Source organism: Schistocerca nitens, chromosome 7 (genome assembly GCF_023898315.1).
Source record: "Schistocerca nitens isolate TAMUIC-IGC-003100 chromosome 7, iqSchNite1.1, whole genome shotgun sequence".
In the NCBI taxonomy this organism is placed as follows: Eukaryota; Metazoa; Arthropoda; class Insecta; order Orthoptera; family Acrididae; genus Schistocerca; species Schistocerca nitens.
Genome location: NC_064620.1, coordinates 227,045,963 through 227,068,063, shown reverse-complemented (window position 1 = coordinate 227,068,063; position 22,101 = coordinate 227,045,963). Strand labels below are relative to the sequence as shown.

The 22,101-nt window shown below is 45.4% G+C and overlaps 1 protein-coding gene across 1 annotated transcript in view; it reads left to right on the top strand.

The window, feature by feature from the left end:
- The window catches only part of LOC126194722 (putative helicase MOV-10), a 348,426-nt gene that overhangs the window by 132,968 nt on the left and 193,357 nt on the right, over nucleotides 1-22,101 (top strand). Inside the window, exon 7 of the mRNA XM_049932971.1 lies at nucleotides 991-1,112. Within this exon, the coding sequence (XP_049788928.1) occupies nucleotides 991-1,112 (122 nt within the window). The remainder of the gene's footprint in view (nucleotides 1-990; nucleotides 1,113-22,101) is intronic.

The window sequence follows — 22,101 nt, the reverse complement described above, 5'->3', positions numbered from 1 at the left end:
ACTCTTAACCCCCCCCAACTCTACCCCCAGTTCCCCCTCTCTTCTTCCCCCCTCTCTTCTTGCCCCCTCTCTCTTCTTCCCCTCTCTCTTCTTCCCCCCTCTCTTCTTCCCCCCCCTCTCTCTTCTTTCCCCCCTCTCTCTCTTCTTTCCCCCCTCTCTCTTCTTTCCTCCCTCCCTCTCTTCTTTCCTCCCCCCCTCTCTCTCTCTGTCTTCTTTCCCCCCTCTCTCTTCTTTCCTCCCTCTCTCTGTCTTCTTTCCCCCTCTCTCTCTTCTTTCCCCCCTCTCTCTTCTTTCCCACCCCCTCTCTCTTCTTCCCCCCTCTCTCTTCTTTCCCCCCTCTCTCTTCTTTCCCCCCTCTCTCTTCTTTCCCCCCTCTCTTCTTTCCCCCTCTCTCTTCTTTCCCCCTCTCTCTTCTTTCCCCCTCTCTCTTCTTTCCCCCCTCTCTTCTTTCCCCCCTCTCTCTTCTTTCCCCCCTCTCTTCTTTCCCCCCTCTCTCTTCTTTCCCCCCTCTCTCTTCTTTCCTCCTCTCTCTTCTTTCCTCCTCTCTCTTCTTTCCCCCCTCTCTCTTCTTTCCCCCTCTCTCTTCTTTCCCCCCTCTCTCTTCTTTCCCCCTCTCTTCTTCCCCCCTCTTTCTCTTCTTCACCCCTTCTCTTCTTCCCCCCTCTCCCTCTCTTCTTTTTCCCCCTCTCTCCCTCTCTCCCCCCTCTCACTTTCCCTCTACCCCTGTCAAAACATAGCATTGTGAAGAGGTAAAAGTGAAACTGGAATTTCGTAAAATTTTGTTAAAGTTTTGAAGAGTGCTCTGTTTCCTACTTCATTTTTCTGCTGCAATAGAAATGTAATAATTTGTAAAGAAAGCCTGTTGTGTGACCGACTTGTGCCGATATCTATGGTCTGAATGAGTCTGAAGCTTTGTTGTAGTTCTCTGGTTATGTTATTTCATTTATGTACCAAATACTTCTACATATTTAAAATTTAATTTTGTTGCAGGTGATTAATGTTCAGGATGAAGACAACGTGCCTCCAGATGTTGTACCTCACGAACCAAGCCCATTCCGGCGATTGGAGTGGGATGATGTGGAGACCACAGTGGAGGGGACTTGGCCTAATGGGTATGCCAGGCCCTTGCCATTTGTTTTGTGATGACTGAAGTCTGGGAAACTAAACCACTCTGCTTTTGAATAGTCATCAGTTCTATTCACTTTAATTCTCATTGTCTTCACTTTAATTCTCATTCTCTTCATCTGCTACTTACCATAAAGAGTTTTACTTTATACAGTTTGATAAACATGCATATGTGCATCTTAAAACTCCACATTAGTTATATGTTGTAGAAGACAAATTGGTAGCTTTGATAGAAGAAGAGTGAAGGCAACAAACATCAAATACGTAAAAAGACAAGACACAGTAGAAATTCCTGGATAATATAAGAGATATTGGATTTAACTGACAAAAGGAGAAAATATAAAATTGCATTTAATAAAGCAGGCAGACTGAAATACAGATGTTGAAAAAATGAGATTGACAAAGTACAAAAATGGTTAAATGGGACTAACTAGAGAACAACTGCTAGGCTGCTGCAATATGCATGACTATGGGAAAGATGCAACCTGCAGGAAGAAAGAGATTTTTAGAGAAAACAGAAGTAACTGTATGACTACAAAGAGCTCTATGACAAGATAGCCCTAAGCAAATAAGAGCAAGTTGAAAGGTGGAAAGAATTTTTAGGACAATGAAACTTAAGGCAATATTATAGAAGGAGAAAAGGAATTAGGTGAAGATGAGATAGAGTATTCTATACTGTGAGAAGAGTTTGACAGAGCAACAGTAGGCCTGTGTAGAAATAAGGTCACAGGATAGACGGCATTACTTCAGTTTTATTTTGGAGCCCTTGAGAGAGCCAGACAAGACAAAACTGTTTCACCTGGTGTGCAACATACAGCAGACAGGTGAAATACCATCAAACTTTAAGAATAATGTGATTACAATTAAAAAGAAGGCAGGTGCTGACAGTTGTGAATACTGTTGACTCATCAGTTAAGTTATGGTTGCAAAATATTTACATAAATTATTTTATTAGTGTTTCTTATTGGATTTCTCAAACAGGATAGTCTTCCAAGGTTACTTTTTAAAAATCACTCTTCTGACTGGTTTTATACATCCCCTTCATCTCATAGTAGTGCCTACACTCAGCATCCTCAACATCTCTTGTCTGTCCAAAATTTTATTCCTCTATTGCTCCCTGTAATACAGTGGAAGTTATTCCGTAATATATTAACAAATGTCTTATCATCCTCATCCTTCTTGTTTTCAGTGTTTTTCAAATGTTCCCTCCTTCACCAATTCTGTGGTGAACATCCTCATCTAATTTTCAACATACTTCTATAGCACCATGTCATACGCTTACATTGTCTTGTTTTCCCCACAGTCCATGATTCACTACCTTACAATGCTGTGCTCAAGACATAAATTCTCAGGAATTCATTGCACAAGTTAAGGCCAGTGTTTGATACTAGTAAAATTCTCTTGGCCAGGAATGTTCTTTTTATGTATGATAGTCCTCTTTCCATGCTCCCCCTTACAGAGGCCTTTAGTGTACTCATTCCATCTATTTGTTCCCTCCACTTAAACAATGGAATTCCCATGGCACTCTTAATGTTACCGCCCTTGCTTGTTATTTTACAAAAAGGTTGTTGAGAGTGTCTTATATGCAGTCATTCAGATGATCTTTTGTTTCATATTTCATTGCGTTTTTCCCATAGCCATGTCATCTTGGCTTCCCTGCACTTCCTCTGTATTTAATTCCAAAGTGACTTATATTGCTGTATCCCTGTCTTTCCCTGAATGCTGTTTTCTTTAACCCCAGGGAGCTTTCGTGAGTTTGTGTGCTGCACCTACAGGGCCTGGGCCATTGCTCCCATTCTTGCTTCCCAGGCTGCGTTTCCTTCCCCATGCTCCTCCCACCTCCATCCTCGCTCCTTTCCGTCTTTCAGTATTCTTACTTATGTCGACCTAGTTATCCACCTGATATCCTGTATTCCTTGCAGTTTAGTTTCCCTTGCCTTTTCTCTTTCATCCATCCTTTTTGGCATTTTTCTTTCTTTGGTGTGAGCCATTTGGGGAGAACTCGCTCCCTTGCGTCTACAGCTTGGATTGCTCTCATCCCTTTCTTCCCCTCTTCCTTCCCTGCCGTAGTCTCCATCTGTCCCACTAGTAACCAATATGTGTAGCCAGTCAGTGTGGTGGGGCTATTACGTACCCATCTGGCTGTGCCCCATGACTACACAGGGATCACACATCTGATATCTGATCTGTCTCCCCATATATGACTAGGAGTGGTTGCTTGTCATTCCGGGCCATCAGAACCCTCACAAAGATGGCCATGCTAGACTGCGCTTGCTGTGGCTGGGTGGTGCCCATCTCGAGAGCCCTGATCGGAGTGGGTAGTATCAGGACAGATGCTTTGCATATGAAGCCTATTGACCTCCACAGATCTGGCCATTCTTTTACAACCATCTCTTCAATTGGTAACAGATCATTGAATGCCACTTATTATAACCCTGTGACCTTCCCTTCCCTGACTACACCCAGGGAGGAGAGATAGGCTAGCTGGATTGGGGTGGAACACTTTCCCTGCTACCTGGCCTGTACTAGGCTGGATGGGGACACATTCACTGCCATAAAGCTGTTACTTTTTGTGGAAAATATTGAAGACAAGTGTGCTGAAGTGGAGTCTCTCAGTAACGTGTTTGGGTTCCCTGTTGATCAGAACTGCTTCTGCAGTCCAATCCGCAGCACTTCGTGCTTGTGATCACCTTGGCAACATCACATTGTCTGTTACACTTCACCAGTCTTTGAATATGGTCCAAGGAGCCATTTTTCATTGGGACCTTATCCTTCAAACTGATGATGAAATCTGGACCAGTCTGGAACAACAGGGCATTCATTTTGTTCAGTGTGTGCAGAAAGGTCGTAAGGACAACCACAACAATACTGGCCCCTTTATTATGTTCGAGGGAGGTATACTCCCGGTGAAGGTCAAAGTTATGTGTTATCAGTGTGATGAGAAGCTATACATTCCATTACCCATGGAGTGTTCTCAGTGCTTGCGTTTTGGGCGTATGTGTTCCCGGTGTACCACAGACCTTCTGTGTGGTAACTGTGGACCCCCATTCCATGAGGGGAGCTCCGGTGTTTTGCCATCTGTGTTTGTAAATTGTCGCGACCATCACTCTACACGCACACTGGAAATAAAGGTACATTGTGTAAGTCCCTTGATCAGTTATCTTAACTGAGGCTTGTCAGAAAAATTACAGACTTCGCTCTGTGTTGGTAACTTCTACTTTCACTTCTGTTGCATCCTTTCCCCTCATCCCTCTTCTTTACCCCAGTCCCGTCCCCGTATCCTCTCCCCCTTCCCTGCATTTGCACACCGTCCCCTCTGGATGTCGCTCCCCTCCCCTGCTGAAGAAATGCTTCTCTCCTTTGGTATCTGCTGGTGATGGGGCTCCCTCCCAGGACCCCTTTGCCTGATGTGTCTCAGGCAGATGACCTCCTACCACAACTTGGCCACAGGACACACAGTCTGTGTGCCCAAGGACTCTCACTCTCTTTCAGTTCTGGATCTTGCAGAAGCCTGCTCTCCCTCTGTGTCCTAACTCTGCTCAACCAATGAAAGAGAAGAAGAAGAAACATAAGTCTCAGGACAGATCTCCCCTGGTGTACCATGAGGTGCCATCTGCCCCCTCGCAACACGAGTATTATGTATTTATGGATGTCACCCAGTCCTTATTGCTGACGGATGGTGACCTGGTGGTGTGATTGGCTCCATCCTGCTCATCTCTCATTTGGATACGCACCACTTGCTTATTCAATGGAACTGTAATGGATACTACCGTCACCTCCCAGAGTTGTAATCCATTATTACCTTTCACTCAGCAGCTTGTGTCTTTCTCCAGGAATCTCATTTTACTGATGCTCACTTAACAACCCTTCTTGAGTTCTGTGCTTTGTCGGAACTGGGTCGGCCCTTTGAGGACTTCCAGTGGCATCTTAATGTTGGCCTCCTGACAGGCCACCTACATCTGCTGCTGTAAGTGCCCTCCTTCAGCAATTCCCCCCTCGCTTCCTCCTCCCTGGGGATTTTAATGCCCATTGCTCTTTATTCGGCAGTGCTTTTTCATCTAGTCGAAGGCTCCTCATTGACCACTTCTTGCAGACCACGACCTGTGCCTTCTTAATTTTAGTGCCTCATTTTCCACTTTCTCTGCCATTAATCTTTAACTCTCCTCCCCTCACCCCTCTCAGGGGCTCAGCATTCGTTTGCTCAGTATAGGCTTGGCAACCCTGGGGTTCCTGAGCTAGGTATTTGTAAGCACTGCAAGCCCTCTGTCACCGTAAGCTCTGAGCGTGCTTCAGCGACCACCAAGCAGCACAGCTGTGGAATATTGTGTGTTTCTGAGAAGGGGGGTCTTTGCTTGATCGCCTGGACTGCGAGGAAGGTACACACACACAGAGAGAGATATAAAAAACCTCAACCTCAAGGTGTGCTACGTGCTGATGAGATGAATGGCTGTTGAGGTAAAACAGTCTCTAGCAGGCAACCTCTGGGCACCTGCCGCCCTCCAGTTGTATCATGCTTGCTCAGGCATGCTGGGCTCTGCCTGGGTCCACAGTTGTTTCCCTAGCGTCTTGTAGGATACCTATAGGACAGTCACATCAAACTACTACTCCTGGTGGGACAGGTTGGTCAGTCCTCCCAAAAAGACGTCTCAGAATCGTAGTAACAGGGCCTTAGTGTGACATAACACTTTGTCATCAAGCAAACAGGAGGAACCTTTGAGAAGATCTGCCCTTTCTATATTCACAAGGCATTGGAAGGTATTGCTGGGTCTTTGAAAGGTGTCAAATGACTTCATAATGAACACTTATAGTTGAAACTGCTAATTCCAACCAAATATCTAAGCTTCTGGGATGTAAGGCCTTAGGTGACTACTCATTTGAGGCTGAGTTATGTAACACCCTTAACTTTAGTAAGGGCGTGGTTACTTGACTTGCTCCGATTTGACGGAAGTGGACCTTGTGGAGTTACATGAAGAATGGAAAAATATGGGCATCATGGAAGTGCAGAACTGCAGGAGGAGAGTCAATGGCAAATTGGAAAAATTGGCAACATTTATTCTAACGTTTAATAGTCCAGAATTACCTGAACATATCCTTGCAGGTTATATCTGTTTTAATGTTCGCCCATATGTTCCTAACCCAGTGCGGTGCTACAAATGTCAAATATTTGGCCATACCATTATGGGATGTAATGACTACGTGTGGCAATTGTGAAGACTTGGCTCACGAGTCGGACAATTCTTGTACACTTTCTCCAAAATGTGTAAACTGTTCCGGGGATTACCTAGTGTGGAGAAGACAGTGTGAGATTGACAATGAGGAAAGGAAAATTAAAGAGTTACAAGTAGAGACACACATACCCTATGGTGAAGCTAAAGAAGCTTTCAAAGCTATGCAAGCACCAGTTTTTGCTACTTCTTTTGCATCAGCCCTTAAGACACCAATTGCTAAGTGTCATGCCTTGACACACTCAGGACACAGATTCAAATATGAGCACATGCACTTCTCGATGTACCTGTGAGGGAAATGCTCCACTTGAGACTGAAGTCGTTCGGAAGCTGTCAGCAATAGGCTCACCAACTAAGCCACATACCACTACCAAACATCAGAAGCCAACTCGGCAATCCCTGCAACCCAGGTAACCACCTCCTCTCAGCAAAGAAAAAGTTCTTCGAAAAGTAGTTCTAAGTCCAAGAAAGCAGTAGTTAAACCTTCGGATTATCGAGCTCTCTCCCTTTCTGATGGGGACTAAGCTCTTTAGGATACGGACTTCCAGTCGGAGGAACTGGATAATGTTTCCCCTGACCTCCCCAGTAAATCATTGCCTCCGAGGGAGAAAGAAAAGAACAACAATCACTAACCTATGGCTTCCACAGGGACTTCTGTGTTGCAGTGGAATTTGAATGGATATTGCTCACATTTGGCAGAATTGTAGCTATTGGTCCGGGAGAAACGTTTCTGCATCTGCTTACAAGAAACGCATCTTCAAGTCACCGAGGCACCTGCATTACAGGGCTACCACGCATATAGGAAGGATGATACTACTGGAGACAGGGCTAAAGGTGGAGGGGCTGTTTCCCTTCATGACAGATGCCACTTCTCGCCTGTCCCTCTTTCTACAACCATGCAAGCAATTTCTGTGAAAGTTCTCGCACCCTTTAATACCACAGTGTGTTCCATGTACCTACCCCCTAATGTTGCTCTGGATGCAGACACATTGGCAGAACTCTTGAGGGGGGACTTAATTGCACACAGTGTGCCGTGGGGCTCGGCTACCTCTTGCTCCAGCGGTCGGATGATCGACTCCTGCATTCTGAAAATATCTGCCTTCTGAACGCAGGTCAGATGGCTCACTTTTCCACAGCTACAGGGTCTTTTTCAGCTGTTGACATATGTTTTTGTTCTGCAGCTATTGCAGATTCATTTCAGTGGGAAGCAGCTCCCAGATTTACATTCTAGTGACCGTTTCCCAGTGTGGATCCATCTACAGAGTGGGATGGTGACCAGCAGGAGACCACTCAATTGGATGACACAGAGGGAAAATTGGTTACAGTACAGTGCAGTTGACAGGCTATTTTTGAACAAAAGAATTGCGTACAGGAGGCGGTGACCCATATCACTTGTGAGATCCAATGGTCTGCCACAGAGTCCATCCCCAAGTGTAGTAACCACCTCAGATGACAGCCTGTACCTTGGTGGAATGATGACTGTCGATTGGCAATCAGAGCCAGACAAACAGCTCTTTGGAACTTCAAACACAGTTGGACTACAGACAACCTTCATGCCTTCAGATCTGCGAGAGCATATGCGAGGCGAGTGATAAAGGAATGGAAGAGGGCTTCCTGGAGGGAATTCAGCACTTCCATTGATTGGTCCACTGCAGAAGTTTGGGAATCAAGAAGACGGTTTTCAGGCAAGGGAAGTACATGTCCCCTTACGTCTTGTCAAGTAATGGTGTCTTGGTGCACTCGCCAGAAGACATGGCTCAGGTTTTAGCTGAACACTTCTTTACTCTCACTACGTCATCCAGACAAGCTGTCACTTTTCAAGTGTTCTGTAGCACTGCAGAGATGAGGAAGCTCAATTTCATTCTTGCTTAATGAGGAAGTCTACAATACAACCTTCTGTTCATCTGAGAACTGGAATCAGCTTTGTCTGCAACCAGAGACAGTGCTCCAGGACCTAATAAGATTCATTATGCCATGGTTCATCATCTGTGCCCTGAAGCAAAAGGACAGCGCCTCTCTTGTTTGTGAGATCTGTTTGATAGACAGTACCCCATGACTTGGAAGGAGGCAATATTAATTTCATGTTAACATAATTTTCTGTCGGTTCTTGGTAGAACAACATTATAATAAATTAAAAGCATCAGTTTGCTTTTGTTCTACAATATTACTTTTATTGTGTTAACCGGTTTTCGACCTACAAGGCCATCTTCAGACATTTAATTGTAGAAAAAAAGAAAATTAGTGCTTGTCATTTATTGATATTAATTCCAATTCTGAAAACCAGGCAAGAACTGTAGCGCCCCTAATGGTTACTGGAGTAGCATGGTCAAGTGCCGCCTCGTCTGGCTGCTCGAATCGCGAGGTCACCTGAGCTGCTCCCAGTGCAGTTTCAGGTGCTACTGTTCCATCCTTAATTCTACTGGAGATTGTGATACAGGAGTCCTTCTTATGTCAAAACTATTTGGTTTGTGTGTTTTTTACCTCAAAAAGCATATGAGACTACTTTTAGGGACGACATCCTTTGCCAACTTCATGAATGGGGACTACGTGGACGCCTGCCACTTCTGATCCAAGCCTTTCTCGAGGACTGGCATTTTCGTTATTGCATTGGTGAGATCACGTCTTACTGCTATGTTCAGGAGAATGCCCCCCCCCCCCCCCCCCCCAGGGCAGTGTTATCAGTGTCACATTGTTTTCCATTGCTATCAGTGGAATTTCCTGTGCAGTCAGAAGCCTTGCCAAATGCTCTTTGTTTGTAGATGACTTTGCAATCTTCTACTCTTCCTGTGATCTTACAACTATGACGAGGCAGCTACAACTGACCATTAGGAGGCTGGAGACCTGACCCGGACAACTGGTTTTCGGTTCTCACTCGAGAAGACTATATGTGTCAATTTTAACCTGCTCAGCGAAGTTGTAACCAACCAGTGCTCACTATGGGGGACAATATTTTACGTTTTCAAGGACTGTGCACTTTTTGGGTTTATTATTTGACTTGAAATTAACTTGGCTCTCACACCTGAAAGACCTACAAAGAAAGGGCTTCCAGTCATTGAATACTTTGAAATGCCTTAGTGGAAAAACATGGGGTACTGACAGGTCCACCTTCTGCAGTTTTATAAGGCATTTATTCAATTACACTTAGATTATGGCAGGGTGGTCTACGAATTGGCCCGTCATTCCTACCTCAGGATGTTGGATGCTGTCCACCATGACGCTATTCGGATGTCGACTGGAGCCTTTCAGATCAGCCCAGTTTTGAGTCTGTGTGCAGAGGCTGGTGATATATCCTTTTGGCTTGACAGGTGCTGAAAATTTCAGCATCACCTCAGTCATTGACATTTAGTTCAGTGATCCAACCCACCTTTGAATGCCCCCCCCCCCCCCCCCCCAGGCGGCTCACGGTCCTTCCATCAATTCGTGCATGGCGAGCACGGGGCCCCGAGCTATTGCAGCCTTCCTTCCTTTCCTGGGCTGCATTTCCTTTCCCTTCCCCTCCTTTCCTGTCCTTGCTCCTTCCCCTCCACCCTCTCCTCTCCTGGTGTCCTTGTTTATGTTGGCCTCGCTATCCTTCTGGTTATGTTGGCTTTGCGATTTGGTTTTGTTGAGTAATTACCTCATCCTTTCTTTCATCCTCTGGTACTCCTATGGGGTTTGACCTCCATTACTAAATTTCTATTCCGTAGTGTGAGCCATTTGGGGAAGAGCACCTTACTTAGTGTGTCTGGTATGTGTCCTCATAGTTCCTTCCATCTTTTTCTTCATGTCGTCTAATGCTAGGATACATAGCCAGCACAGTAGCCAGCCCGTGTGGTGGAGTTGCTATGTACCCTTTTGGTTGAGCTCCCTGAAAACACAGGGATCACACTTCTGATACCTGAGCTGGGACCTCCTCATGTAAGCCGAGAAGTGTTTGCTTGTCATCCTGGAGCATTGGAAGTCCCAGCAATGGCCCCCGTGCCAGATGGCCCTTGCTGTGGCTGGGTGGTGCCTGTGCGGAGAGCCCCTGATCAGAGTGGGTGGTATCAGGGCGGACACTATGCAAATGAAACACACATGGGTCCAGAACTCTGGTCGTTCTTCTACGGCTGTCTCTTTGAATGGAACTGATTATTTTAGTGCTGCTTCTTCTCCCCCTGCGGCCTTCCCTTCCATGGCTACCACCTGGGAGGAGGGTCAGGCTTGTCGGTTAACGGCGAAATCTTTCCCCACTATCTGGTTTGCACCAGGACTGATGGGGATACCTTCACCAATACGAAACCTTTATTTTTTTGTGGAGCACATTGAGGACAAGTTTGGCGAAGTGAACTCTCTGAGCAAGATGCAGTCGGGTTCGTTGTTGATCAAAACTGCTTCAGCTGCCTAGTCTGCGGCCCTTCGTGCCTGTGACCATCTTGGCACAATTCCTATATCCATTCCCCCCCCCCCCCCCCACCAGTCTTTAAATATGGTTCAATGTGTAATTTTTCACAGCTTCAAATTGATGAGGAACTTGGGGACAATCTAGGACAGTGGGGTGTTTACTTTGTTTGGCGTTTTCAGAAGGGCCTGAAGGACAATCACATTGATACTGGTGCCTTTATCCGGGCCTTTGAAGGGGATACCCTCCCTGAGAAGGTCAAGATTATGGTTTATCGATGCGACGTGAAGCCGTACATCTTCACCTCTTCCTCCCCCTTCCTTAGCCCAGTCCCGAACCCCCTCTCCTCCCCCCACTCCCTTACGGTTTCCACACCATCCCCTCTGGGCACCGCTCCCCCTCTCCAGCCATAGAAGTGTCCCACTTCTTCAGCGTCTACCGGTCAAGGGCACCCCTCCTGGGACCCTCCTTCGCAGTACCTTCCAGGCTGAAGGTCTATTGCCACACAACGACCACAAGAACCACGGTCTGTGGGCACCCAGGTCACCCGCTATCTTTCTGTTCCAGATATTGCTGCAGTTGGCTCCCTTTTGCGGCACAGCCCTCCTCAATCTCAAACAGAAAAGAAGAAGAAACATAAGTCCTGGGACAAGGAACCTCTGGTGTCACCAGAGGTCCCATCCCCACTTTCGCAACCTGACTTTGACATGCTGTTCATGGATGTCACCTCCTCCTTGTCGGTGATGGATGCTGACTCGGCGGCATGACTGGCTTTAGCCTGTTCACCCCCCTTTTGAATAATCGTTCTGTGGTTACCCAATGGAATTGTAATGGATATTACGGTCACCTTCTGGAGTTAAAATCCCTTATTTTGTTTTACTCTGCAGCTTGTGTGGTTCTACAGGAATCTCATTTTACTGATTATCACTCGCCAGCCCTGCATGGGTTCCGTGCTTTCTGTTGAAATTGGTTCGGCCTCCTGCGGACCTCTGGTGACGTTTGTATGTTGGTTCATACGGACGTTGCTAGCACGTGGATTCCTCCCAGAACTACATTGGAAGCGGTTGCTGTTAGGATCCACCTGGTCTCTGGGGCCACAGTTTGCAATCTTTATCTCCCTCCTGACAGGACTCTTACTGCCCTTCAGCGGCTTCCTCATCCTTTCCTACTTCTCGGGAATTTTATTGCTCATATACTCTTGTGGGGCAGTGCATTTCCATCTAGTCGGAGTCTTCTCATAGACCAGTTTCTTGCAGACCACGACTTGTGCCTTCTTAATGATGATGGCTCTCCTACGAACTTCAGTGCCGGTCATGGTACCTTTTCTGCCATTGATCATTCTCTTTCGTCTCCCTCCCTCCTCCCTCTATTACACTGGTCGCCACACGACGACCTTTGTGATAGTGACCACTTCTTGTTTATTCTCTCGCTCCCTTCCTGCTCCCCAATGGACAGATTACCTGTTTGGTCTTTCCAATGCGCTGATTGGCCTCTGTATACTGCACAGGTCGTTTTTTCCCCCTCTTTGTCAGGTTGTACTGATGACGTCCTACGTGACGTGTCTGATGCGATTGTTCGTGCTGCTAGCCTTGCTATCCCATGCTCATCTGGACCATTTCACCCCCGGCAAGTCCCGTGGTGGAGTACGGCCACTGCCATCCGTGATCACCGTCGAGCTTTGCAACACCTTAAGAGGTACCCATCTGCTGCCAATCTTATTACCTTTAAATGCCTCTGCGCCAAAGCCCGTTACTTAACCAAATGGAGCAAATGGTGTGTTGGGAATGCTTTGTTTCTTCCCTATGTGGTAGGTATGGGCTACACTTCACTCTCTCAAAGGTTGCCATCTGCAGTCTACCCTCCTGGGCCTTGCCCTCCCGGATAGCCTTTGCATGGACCCGTTTATTCTCGCGGAAGATTAGCAACAGGATCAGCATCAACCTCCTATCCGACTGCTTTCCTTCACCAGAAACAGTGGGCTGAGGCTTCTGCCTTATGTTTTACCCCTTGTCTGTCAGAATCTTACAACGAACCTTTTGCTGAATGGGAACTTCTTTCTGCACTTCTCATGATACGGCCCCTGGGCCAGACTCCATTCATAACCAACTGCTTCAACATCTCAGTGCTCCACAACAACATCATTTTCTCCGGGTGCTTAACTGTATTTGGCTCCAGAGTGACTTCCCATCTCAGTCGAAGGATAGCATCGTTGTTCCTGTCCTTAAGCCTGGTAAGAACCCCCTGTTTGTCGAAATCTATTGGCCAATTAGCCCGACAAATGTTTGCAAGTTACTTGAGTGGATGGTAGCCCGTCGGCTCAATTGGGTCCTCGAATCTTGGGATCTATTGTCCCCTTACCAGTGTGGCTTCCGAGAAGGACAGTCACCGATCGATCATGTACTTCGCTTGGAATCTGCAGTTCGGCAGGCTTTTTCCCAGTGCCGCCATTTGGTTGCAGTATTTTTTTGACCTTCGCAAGGCCTATGACATGGCTTGGTGCTATCATATCTTACTTACACATCATGAGTGGGGTCTACGGGGCCCACTCCCGATTTTTATCCGCCAGTTCCTGTTCCATTGGATGTTCAGGGTTCGAGTTGGTACTGTTTTTAGTTCTCCACGGACCCAGGAGAATGGCATCCCACAGGGTTCTGTATTGAGTGTTCTTTTCCTCATTTCTATAGACTGCTTGTGGCCTCCATCAGTCCTTTGGTCACCCCTGCCCTGTATGTGGATGTTTTCTGCATTTGGGTTAGTTCCTCTTCGATGGCCTCTGCAGAGCGGCAGCTCCAGGATGCTATAAGGCGTGCCTCTGCATGGACCCTCTCACACGGGTTTCAGTTGTCTCCTTTAAAATAACGGGTGGTCCACTTCTGTTGCCGTACTATGGTCCAACCCGATCCAGAGCTCTACCTCGATGCACAACGATTACCTCTGGTCCCACAGTTTAGTTTCCTGAGTCTTCTTTTCAACAACAAGCTTGCTTGGCTGCCTCATTTCAGACTTCTGAAGATAGGATGTCAATGTCCTCCGCTTCCTTGCCCACACCTCTTGGGGAGCAGATCACTGCACTCTTCTCCACCTTTACCGGGCTTTAGTGCTTTCTCACTTGACTATGGTTGTCAGGTTTATGACTCAGCTGCTCCTTCCACACTGTGCCTCCTGGATCCAGTCCACCATCGTGGTATGTTTGGCCACTGGTGCCTTTCCTACTAGTCCTGTTGATAGTCTCCTGGTTGAAGCTGGGATCCCCCTCCCCTTTCTGTTCAGCAGTCCCAGCTTCTGGTTCCTTATGTAATCGCTGTCCATTCCTCTCCCCCTCATCCTTCCTATTTTATCCTGTTCCCAGACCAAGGACATTGCCACCTGATTTCCACCCTCGGGCGGGATACCGGTTGGGCTCCGCCTTGCGTCTCTTCGCCATGATTTTCAGCTTCCATCTTTGTCCTGTCTCCCACGTTCTAAACCCCCCCACCCACCCCACCCCACCCCACCCCACTCCCGGTTAGTTCCTCGGCCCCGGATTCGAATGGATCTCCACTGAGGTCTGAAAGATTTCGTTCCCCCGATGGCAGTTCTGTTTTTTTTTTCCGCCGAATTTTATGGGAGTTTCGGGATGCTGTTGTTTTTTACACCAGTGGCTCTAAATCTGCTGATCATGTGGGATACGTCCTCTGTTGGCATGGAAAATCATCTCCTGCCAGCTGCATGTGGGATGTTTACTGCAAAATTGATTGCCATTTCCCAGGCCCTTACCTTTATTAAACACTCACAACTCAACTGCGTTTTGTTATGTACATACTTAATGAGTGGCCTTTAGGCTATTGACCGGTGTTTTTCACGTCATCCCTCAGTCTCGGCCATCCATGACCGTCTCGCTGATCTTCACCGTGCCGTCCCTAGCCATGTGGGTATCCCTGATAATGAGCTTGCTGATCATTTGGCTGGGGGAGCGGTCACTTACCCCCCTTTTCTGTAACCCCTCCTGCAGCGGATTTACAGCTTCATATCAAATCCCATTTCGCACAATCATGGGCCAACTCTTGAGAGGCTACCTCCCTGTGTAATAAACTTCGTGCGCTTAAGGTGACACCTGTCCCGTGGCGTTCTTCCTTCCACCTCTCCCGAAAGGACTCTACCACCCTGTGTCGCCTCCGCATTGGCAATACCAGGTTGACCCATTGTTTCCTTTTGTGTAATGAGCCAACCCTACTTTATGGTTGTGGAGCCCTTTCAATAGCCCGCATTTTGGTGGAATGCCCACTTCTTTTGGCTCTGCGTACTAAGTACAGACTTCCCCGCACTTTACCTTTAATATTGGCAGACGATTCTGGTATGGTTGAACTGGTTCTCAGTTTCCTCCATGAAAGTGGTTTTTATTTTCAGTTCTAAGGTTTTTCATCTCCCTCTGTAGTAGGGGCATGATGGAGAGGTTTGGGGTGTCTCCCACTGTAAGCTGTGTTTGGAGACTCCTGACTCCCCTCCCTGGCTGAGATCCTCTTTTCTCTCTCTTTTACTCTGTTTTTATCGCTTTTTAGATTTGGTTAGTCTCCTTTTACAATACCCACTTTTACATTCTAGCAGTTGAACGCTTTTAAATAGCAGATGGTCTTGCCTGTACTGCATCAGAGTTGGGATATTTCCTGCCTCTAGCATAGCCTTGGGGTTGCCCACTTGCTGTCTTCCCTCCTTTTGTTTTCACCATTGACAACACGACTGCACTTTTATGTTTTCTTTTAGCCTTTTACCTTTTATCGTTATGACATCTTCCGGGATGTAAATCCATCCGAATGGACCACCTTTGAAACTAGGGACTGATGACCTTGCTGTTTGGTCCCTTCAACCCCAGTCAACCAACCATCCACCTTTGAATGGCTATTCAGGAATCTGTCCCATGTGACCAAGCCATGTGGTATACATGCTACAGACTGTCTCAAGGATCTGGATCTCTCAGGCATCAAAATATACAGCCAGGGATGGAACGCATTGCCACCTTAGCGTCTTCAGAGGCCCAAAGTGATTTTAAGCTTGACACAGTACAAGAAAACGTGTACTCCAGATTTTGTTTTTACAATTTTGTTTTCATCCATTTTAAATATGTACTACAGTTATATTGTTGATATAGGTGGATCCCAGCAGGAGAATGCTCTCAGTTCTGCTGTTTTCCCTGATAGTGTTATTAAAGTGTGTCTCCCAGAATAATTTACAAATTATGATGCGGAATTATGTGGCATTCTGATGACACTGGGAGGGTTCACAGACATCATCGTACAAGGTTTCTTGCCTGTTCCGACTCTCTTAGTGCACTGCAAGTACTTCACCAAATGTATCCAGTAGACCTGCTGATTCAGTTCATCCATGGCTTCTTACAGTGGCTCCAACATAGTGGCAAGGAGGTGATCGTTTGTTGGGTACCTGGCCACATTGGGATACAGGCAAAGACATAGCTGACAAAGCCACCAAGGAAGCATGTTGGAATCATGCTGTCCATCAATGTCCTCCCATCCCACTGCACGCCATCATCTCATTTTCTGACACGCGCATGATGTGTCAATGGGAGACTGAATGATTGCAGGTGGCAGACAGCAAACTGTGGTCGCTCAAATTGAAATCGACTACAGTTGCTTGGTGGATGTCATGTCAGCCTTGCTGCTGGAAAGAGGTTCTGCTTACCAGACTATGCATTGGTCATAGCCCTTTAAGACATGGCTTCCTCCTCCTGTAGGAGGATCCACCACTCTGTGAAGTTCGTGGCATGCCGCTTTCAGTCCAGCATACTGTGGCTGTGTGTGTTGTATATACTGATGTTAGAACAGCCCTCAGTCTCGCCGGAGATCTGCCTACCATCCTCGAGGATACCGATTCTAGTGTTACAATGGTGGTGAAATTTTGTGAACTGTCAGGCCCCATCCCTAAATTGGTGGGAAAGGGCAGCAGACTTTAATACATTATAAACTGCTCTTCATCTGAGGACAGCCTTCGTCCCCATCCATGAGATTTCCATGCTGACTTTTTGTCAGGGCGCTGATGACCATGATGTCGAGTGCCATCCTCAATCCAAATAATAATAATAATAAACCCCGTGGAAGCCCGGGAAAAGAATAGGCCTCCGGTATGTTCTGCCAGTCGTAAAAGGCGACGAAAAGAACAAACCACTAATAGGGCTAACCCCCCTTTTAGTATGATTAGTTGGTTCAGGACAGAACTAAAGAAGCCTCGGACAAGCGCCGTCATGGTCGGGGACGACACTTGAACCCTATGCCCGCCCACAATGGTAACGACACTGCTAGCCAACTCGAAAATGATTTAAATCCAAATAGAGGTGTTTTGCGGGATATGCTTCCTGCAACCACCCTAGAAGGAAAACAAAGACAGAGGATGAGATGGTCAGATGAAGTTAACCGACACCTCATGTTCTGTTATTACCAAGCAACAAACCTAGGAACCAACACAACTGGATACAGATCACAAGTATACACAACATTTATTACCAGATACCCAGAATTAAAATTTTTAACAGAACGACGACTAGCTGATCAGATCCATGTAATAATCAAAAATAACAGGATACCCCAGTCAGAATTAGAAAACATCAAACAAGTACAACAAATACTGGAACAAAATAATGTGCAATCAGAAGAAGAAGAAAATACAGTACTGGACTCAAACATCCCAGAGCAAACAAACAAACAACAACACGCATCAATTAAACAATCAGAGGAAAACGAAATCTTAAGACAGCCACCAGAACAAGCACAAAAAAAAAAAAAAACATGAAGTGACACACATGTTAGATATAGAAGAAAAATTTCAGCTGACATATACAGAATACAAAGACAAATACAGACATTAGACCGTTCTCGCATAGACCGCCAAATAACCCACAAGTCGATACAACAATAAAAACTATCAACACAATCATACACAACAAAATAAATGAAAACAACTATGGAAGAGTTAAAACTACTGGTTTATATAGGAGCACTCGCTACACTAAATATACACACTAGGCAGAGATCGTAACCAACCAACACACAGAAGAAACCCACAAAACCAGCATGGCAACACAGGCTACAGATCAGAATAGAAAAACTGAGAAAAGACATTGGACAGCAAACACAATTTATAAGAAATGAAATGTCAGGAAAAAAAACGAAAAAGGTTAGGTAAAATCTCACAACAAGAAGCGATAGAGCAATTAGATGAAAAGAAGCAGAAATTACAAGCATTGGCCAAACGACTTAGATACAAAAAAAGTGAAAATAGAAGGAAACAAAACCAAACATTCAACACAAACCAAAAGAAATTTTACCAGACAATAAATAACACACACATAGAGAGACAGTATTGTGATTCCTGTCTGCCAAGGATCCATCACTCCTTGATAGTTACTGACCATTCAGCGTGATTAATGTCCCCTGCAAGTTACTAGAATGAATGGTAGCTCAACAGCTCAGTTGGGTCCTAGAATCTCACGACCTTTTATCTCCTTAGCAGTGCGGCTTTCGGGAGGAATGATCTCCAATCAATCATCTGCTGCGATTGAAAGTTGCAGTTTGGCGTGCCTTTTCTCAGTGCCACCATCTTGTCACAGTTTCTTTTGATCTTCGTGAGCCCTGTGACACAGCTTGGTGCCATCACATCCTCCCCATGCTCTGTGAGCGGAGTCTTCAGGCCTGCCTCCCAAGTTTGCTTTGCTACTTCCTGTCCTTGTACAGTGGTACATCCTGATCCGGGATGTACCATTGACACTTGGTGCCTGATCGTGGTCCCTCAGTTCCATTTCTTGGGTCTTCTTTTTGACAACAAGGTTGCTTGGTTGCCCCATATCAATCATCTGAAGGTTGGCTGTTAGCATAAACTCAATGTTCTTCGCTCCCTTGCCCGCAACTCTTGGGGCATCGATTGTTTGACCCTTCTCTGCGCTTACTAGCCATAAGTTCTGTCTTCTCTGGACTATGGTTTTCGAGTTTATGGATCAGTTGCCCCTTCCTAACTGCTCCTCTTGGAACTGGTTCACCATTGTGTTATCCGTTTAGTCACAGGCCTTCTGATTGATACTGGGATCCCTCGCCTTTCGATTTGGTAGTCCTAGCTCCTCGCTTCCTGTGCCGTCACTGTCCACTCCTCCCCATATTCTATTCTTTTTGCAGTTTTGGGCCATCGCCCATCCACTACCAGTTGTGCTCTGCCTCGCTTTTCTTCATAGTGACTTCTATCTCCCCTCTCGTTGCCCTCTTCACCGTATTATCTCCAGACAGCACCCCACCCACCTCCCCCCTCTCATGGACTGGTTTCAGGATTCCGTTGCTTATCACACCGATGGCTCTAAATCCACCGATCATGGGGGAGTGGGGAAAATGCCTTCACATCTTTTGTTGGTGTAGAAGACTATCTCTTGCCTAGCACATGTGGTGTATTTAGTGTGAAATTGATGGCCATCTATCAGGCCCTTTGTTTCATTAAACAATTCTTAATCACCAGTGTTTTGTTATGTATGGACTGAATGAGTGGCCTTCAGGCTATCGCTCAGTTTTGCCCGCCACCCCTTGGTATCTGCCATCCACAACCTTCTTACTGATCTTGGTGATGCTGCTTGTACGGTTGATTTCCTTTGGGTTACTAGTCATGTAGGTATCCCACGTAATGACATTGTGCTCATCTGACAGAGGGGGCAGTCACCTATTCCCCATTTCTGTGACTTCTCCAGGGGTGGTTATGTGGCTCTACATCAAATCTCTCTTTGCTGAGCCATGTGTCAACTCTTGGGAGGCTACTCCCCTGTCTAATAAACTTTGTGCCTTCAAGGAGACTCCCACCACATGGTGTTCTTCCTTTTGCCTCTGCCAATGGGAATCTACCGTCCTCTGCTGTCTTCATATTGGCCATACTAGGTTGACCCCTTTGTTTTTTACTCCATGATGAACCTCTACTCCCCTCCCCACCCCCCTCCTCCCCCCTCGTGTGGGGCTCCCCTCACAATGACCAATATTTTGCTGGACTGTCCCTGCCTTTGGCCTTTTGCACCAAATATGCCTTCCCACCTTCCTTGTCTTGGGTGTTAGTGGATGGCCCTCGCATGGTTACACCTGTCCTCAGTTTTCTTTGCGAAAGTGGTTTGTACTCTCAGGTATAAGCCTTTGAATTTTCCTCTGGAATTTGAGTCCCTCATTAGCGTAGGTGTTGGTTATGTAGGCCTTGATGTTGTCTCCACACCGGCCAGTTCCCCTGCCTTTTCCCTACCAGTTTGTCTGGTGTGTTGTGCTGTTTCATTGCTCCTTTTCTTGTGCCTTCTTCCCCTGGTTTGGTCCCTGTTGTATTGTGATAAGGGTATGGTATGGTGTGGGTAACAGGACAGTTCGGTGGCGTTTCTGGGGCACCACTGCTCTCCCGTTTCCACCCAGACCCTCCTGTTCATTCCTCTTTCTTCTGCGCTGACATCCCTTTCCCCTCTTTGTTTGCATGTTACCCCTTCCCCTTGGCTGGACTGCACAGTTTGTTTTGTTCTACCCTTGATTTTTGGCATCCTAGAGCATGGGACCAATGACCTTGCTATTTGGTCCCCTCCCCCAAATAAATAAATCAAAAAACGAATGTTTGTCTTTCCCAGAACACTTTTGTGTTTTCTTCTTTCGTCGATTAGTCGAAGTATGTCTTCAGTTGCCCAAGGTTTCTTTGCAGTTAACTTCCTTGTACCTATGCTTGTCTGTTCAACTTCTGAGTCATTCCATGTCAAACAACACACTTTCAATAAAAATTTTACCTCACCTGCTTAGATTTTGCTGAAAGTTGGTATACTTATAGTGGGTGCTGAAACTAAGAAAAATACCAAATTTCATTTTTTACCTCAAACCATTCCTGAAATATGGTCACATAAACTTTTCAAAAATTGACCAAAAATGTGTGAATGGACTTTTTTTAAATTGCCCTAGGAGCTGCCCTAATTGAGCTAGAGAACTGGGAAAGGTGTCATTTTGCAGCATTTTTCATGCTCTTTCCAGTGATGGACAAAAACACAGCTTCTAATTAATAACCTTTTTCAAAATGGTAGTTAATATTTTGATTTAATTTTAATTTTTTTACATAAAGTACACAATTAAAAATTTTCAAAATATTTCCATAACTACTTCATACTGCTGTAAATCACATGGCAAAATATAAATGTGGGATGATGATGGGTTCATTGTTAAAAAAAATTATTCCGGACTCTTGTTTTTCAGTAACGGCCCTAGTTTGACCAAACTGACCTTTAAGGTAGTACGTCATTAGAGGACCGTATACATAGGGCTTGATGTCTACAATAATTCAGAGACTGGAGCCATTGTTGAGATGATGTAGTCTGCATTGTTACCTTCTAAGGCTTTGTGTGCCTACAGAATTATTGTGCACTGTGGTTTTAGTGCAAATCAATTGTTACCTCTGTGTTGACCAGTCTGTATCTATTATATTTAATAGTTCATTTTCAAGTAAATCTATACATTGAAGCACAGTTTATAAGTGGTTTTTGTATAAATATGGAACCAAGTAAAAAGTGCAGTGCTGTAAGAGTGCAGTGTTGTAATCCATTGAAGAAGTCAAATCATTTTATTAGAGACAGAAAAAAACTGAGAAATGGCACAACTATAGATGCCCAAATTATTTCCTCGAATACCAAGTGGTGCCAAGATTTGTGATAAATGTAGGAAAGATGTAACCAAAATGAAAAATACACCAGAGCCCATCAGTGATGAAAGTGTTGTAGAAGAATCTTCTGGATCAGAGATAATCATACGAGTTCAACACCCTGACTTCACTCCAACTTCAGTAGCTGTTGAAACATTTAACACAACACTTCAAGAAGTAGGTGAGTCCCCAATTGACAAGAGAAAACTATCATCTAGGCATCACGCCAAATCAGAAGTGAAGAAAATCTCATCAATGACACGTAAACTTTTTGTTGCTCCTGAAACTTCTTCGTCAGATACTGATACTGATGAATCCGTTCTTGAAAATCTTAAAAGAAACTTTAAAAATTCTATAAGTAGAGCAAAAAAACTAATGATTCTTACAAGTTTACCTGAAAAGTGTAGTGTCAGGAAAATAATGAGGGAATTTAATGCTCCTAATTACATTGTTCGGCAGTCCAAAAAAATTTTGAAAGAGAAAGGATTCATGGAAGGTCCAAACCCAAAACCGGGGAAGTGTTTACCAACAGAAACTGTCAAAACTGTACATTCATTTTATGAAAATGATGAAGTTAGCAGGGCAATGCCAGGTATTAAAGATTGTGTGACAATTACAGAAACAAGTGGAAATAAAACAAAAATATCAAAAAGACTTATTTTGTTTAACCTTAAAGAAGCTTACAAGCATTTTAAAGACAAATTTCCTAACATAAAAATAGGTTTCTCT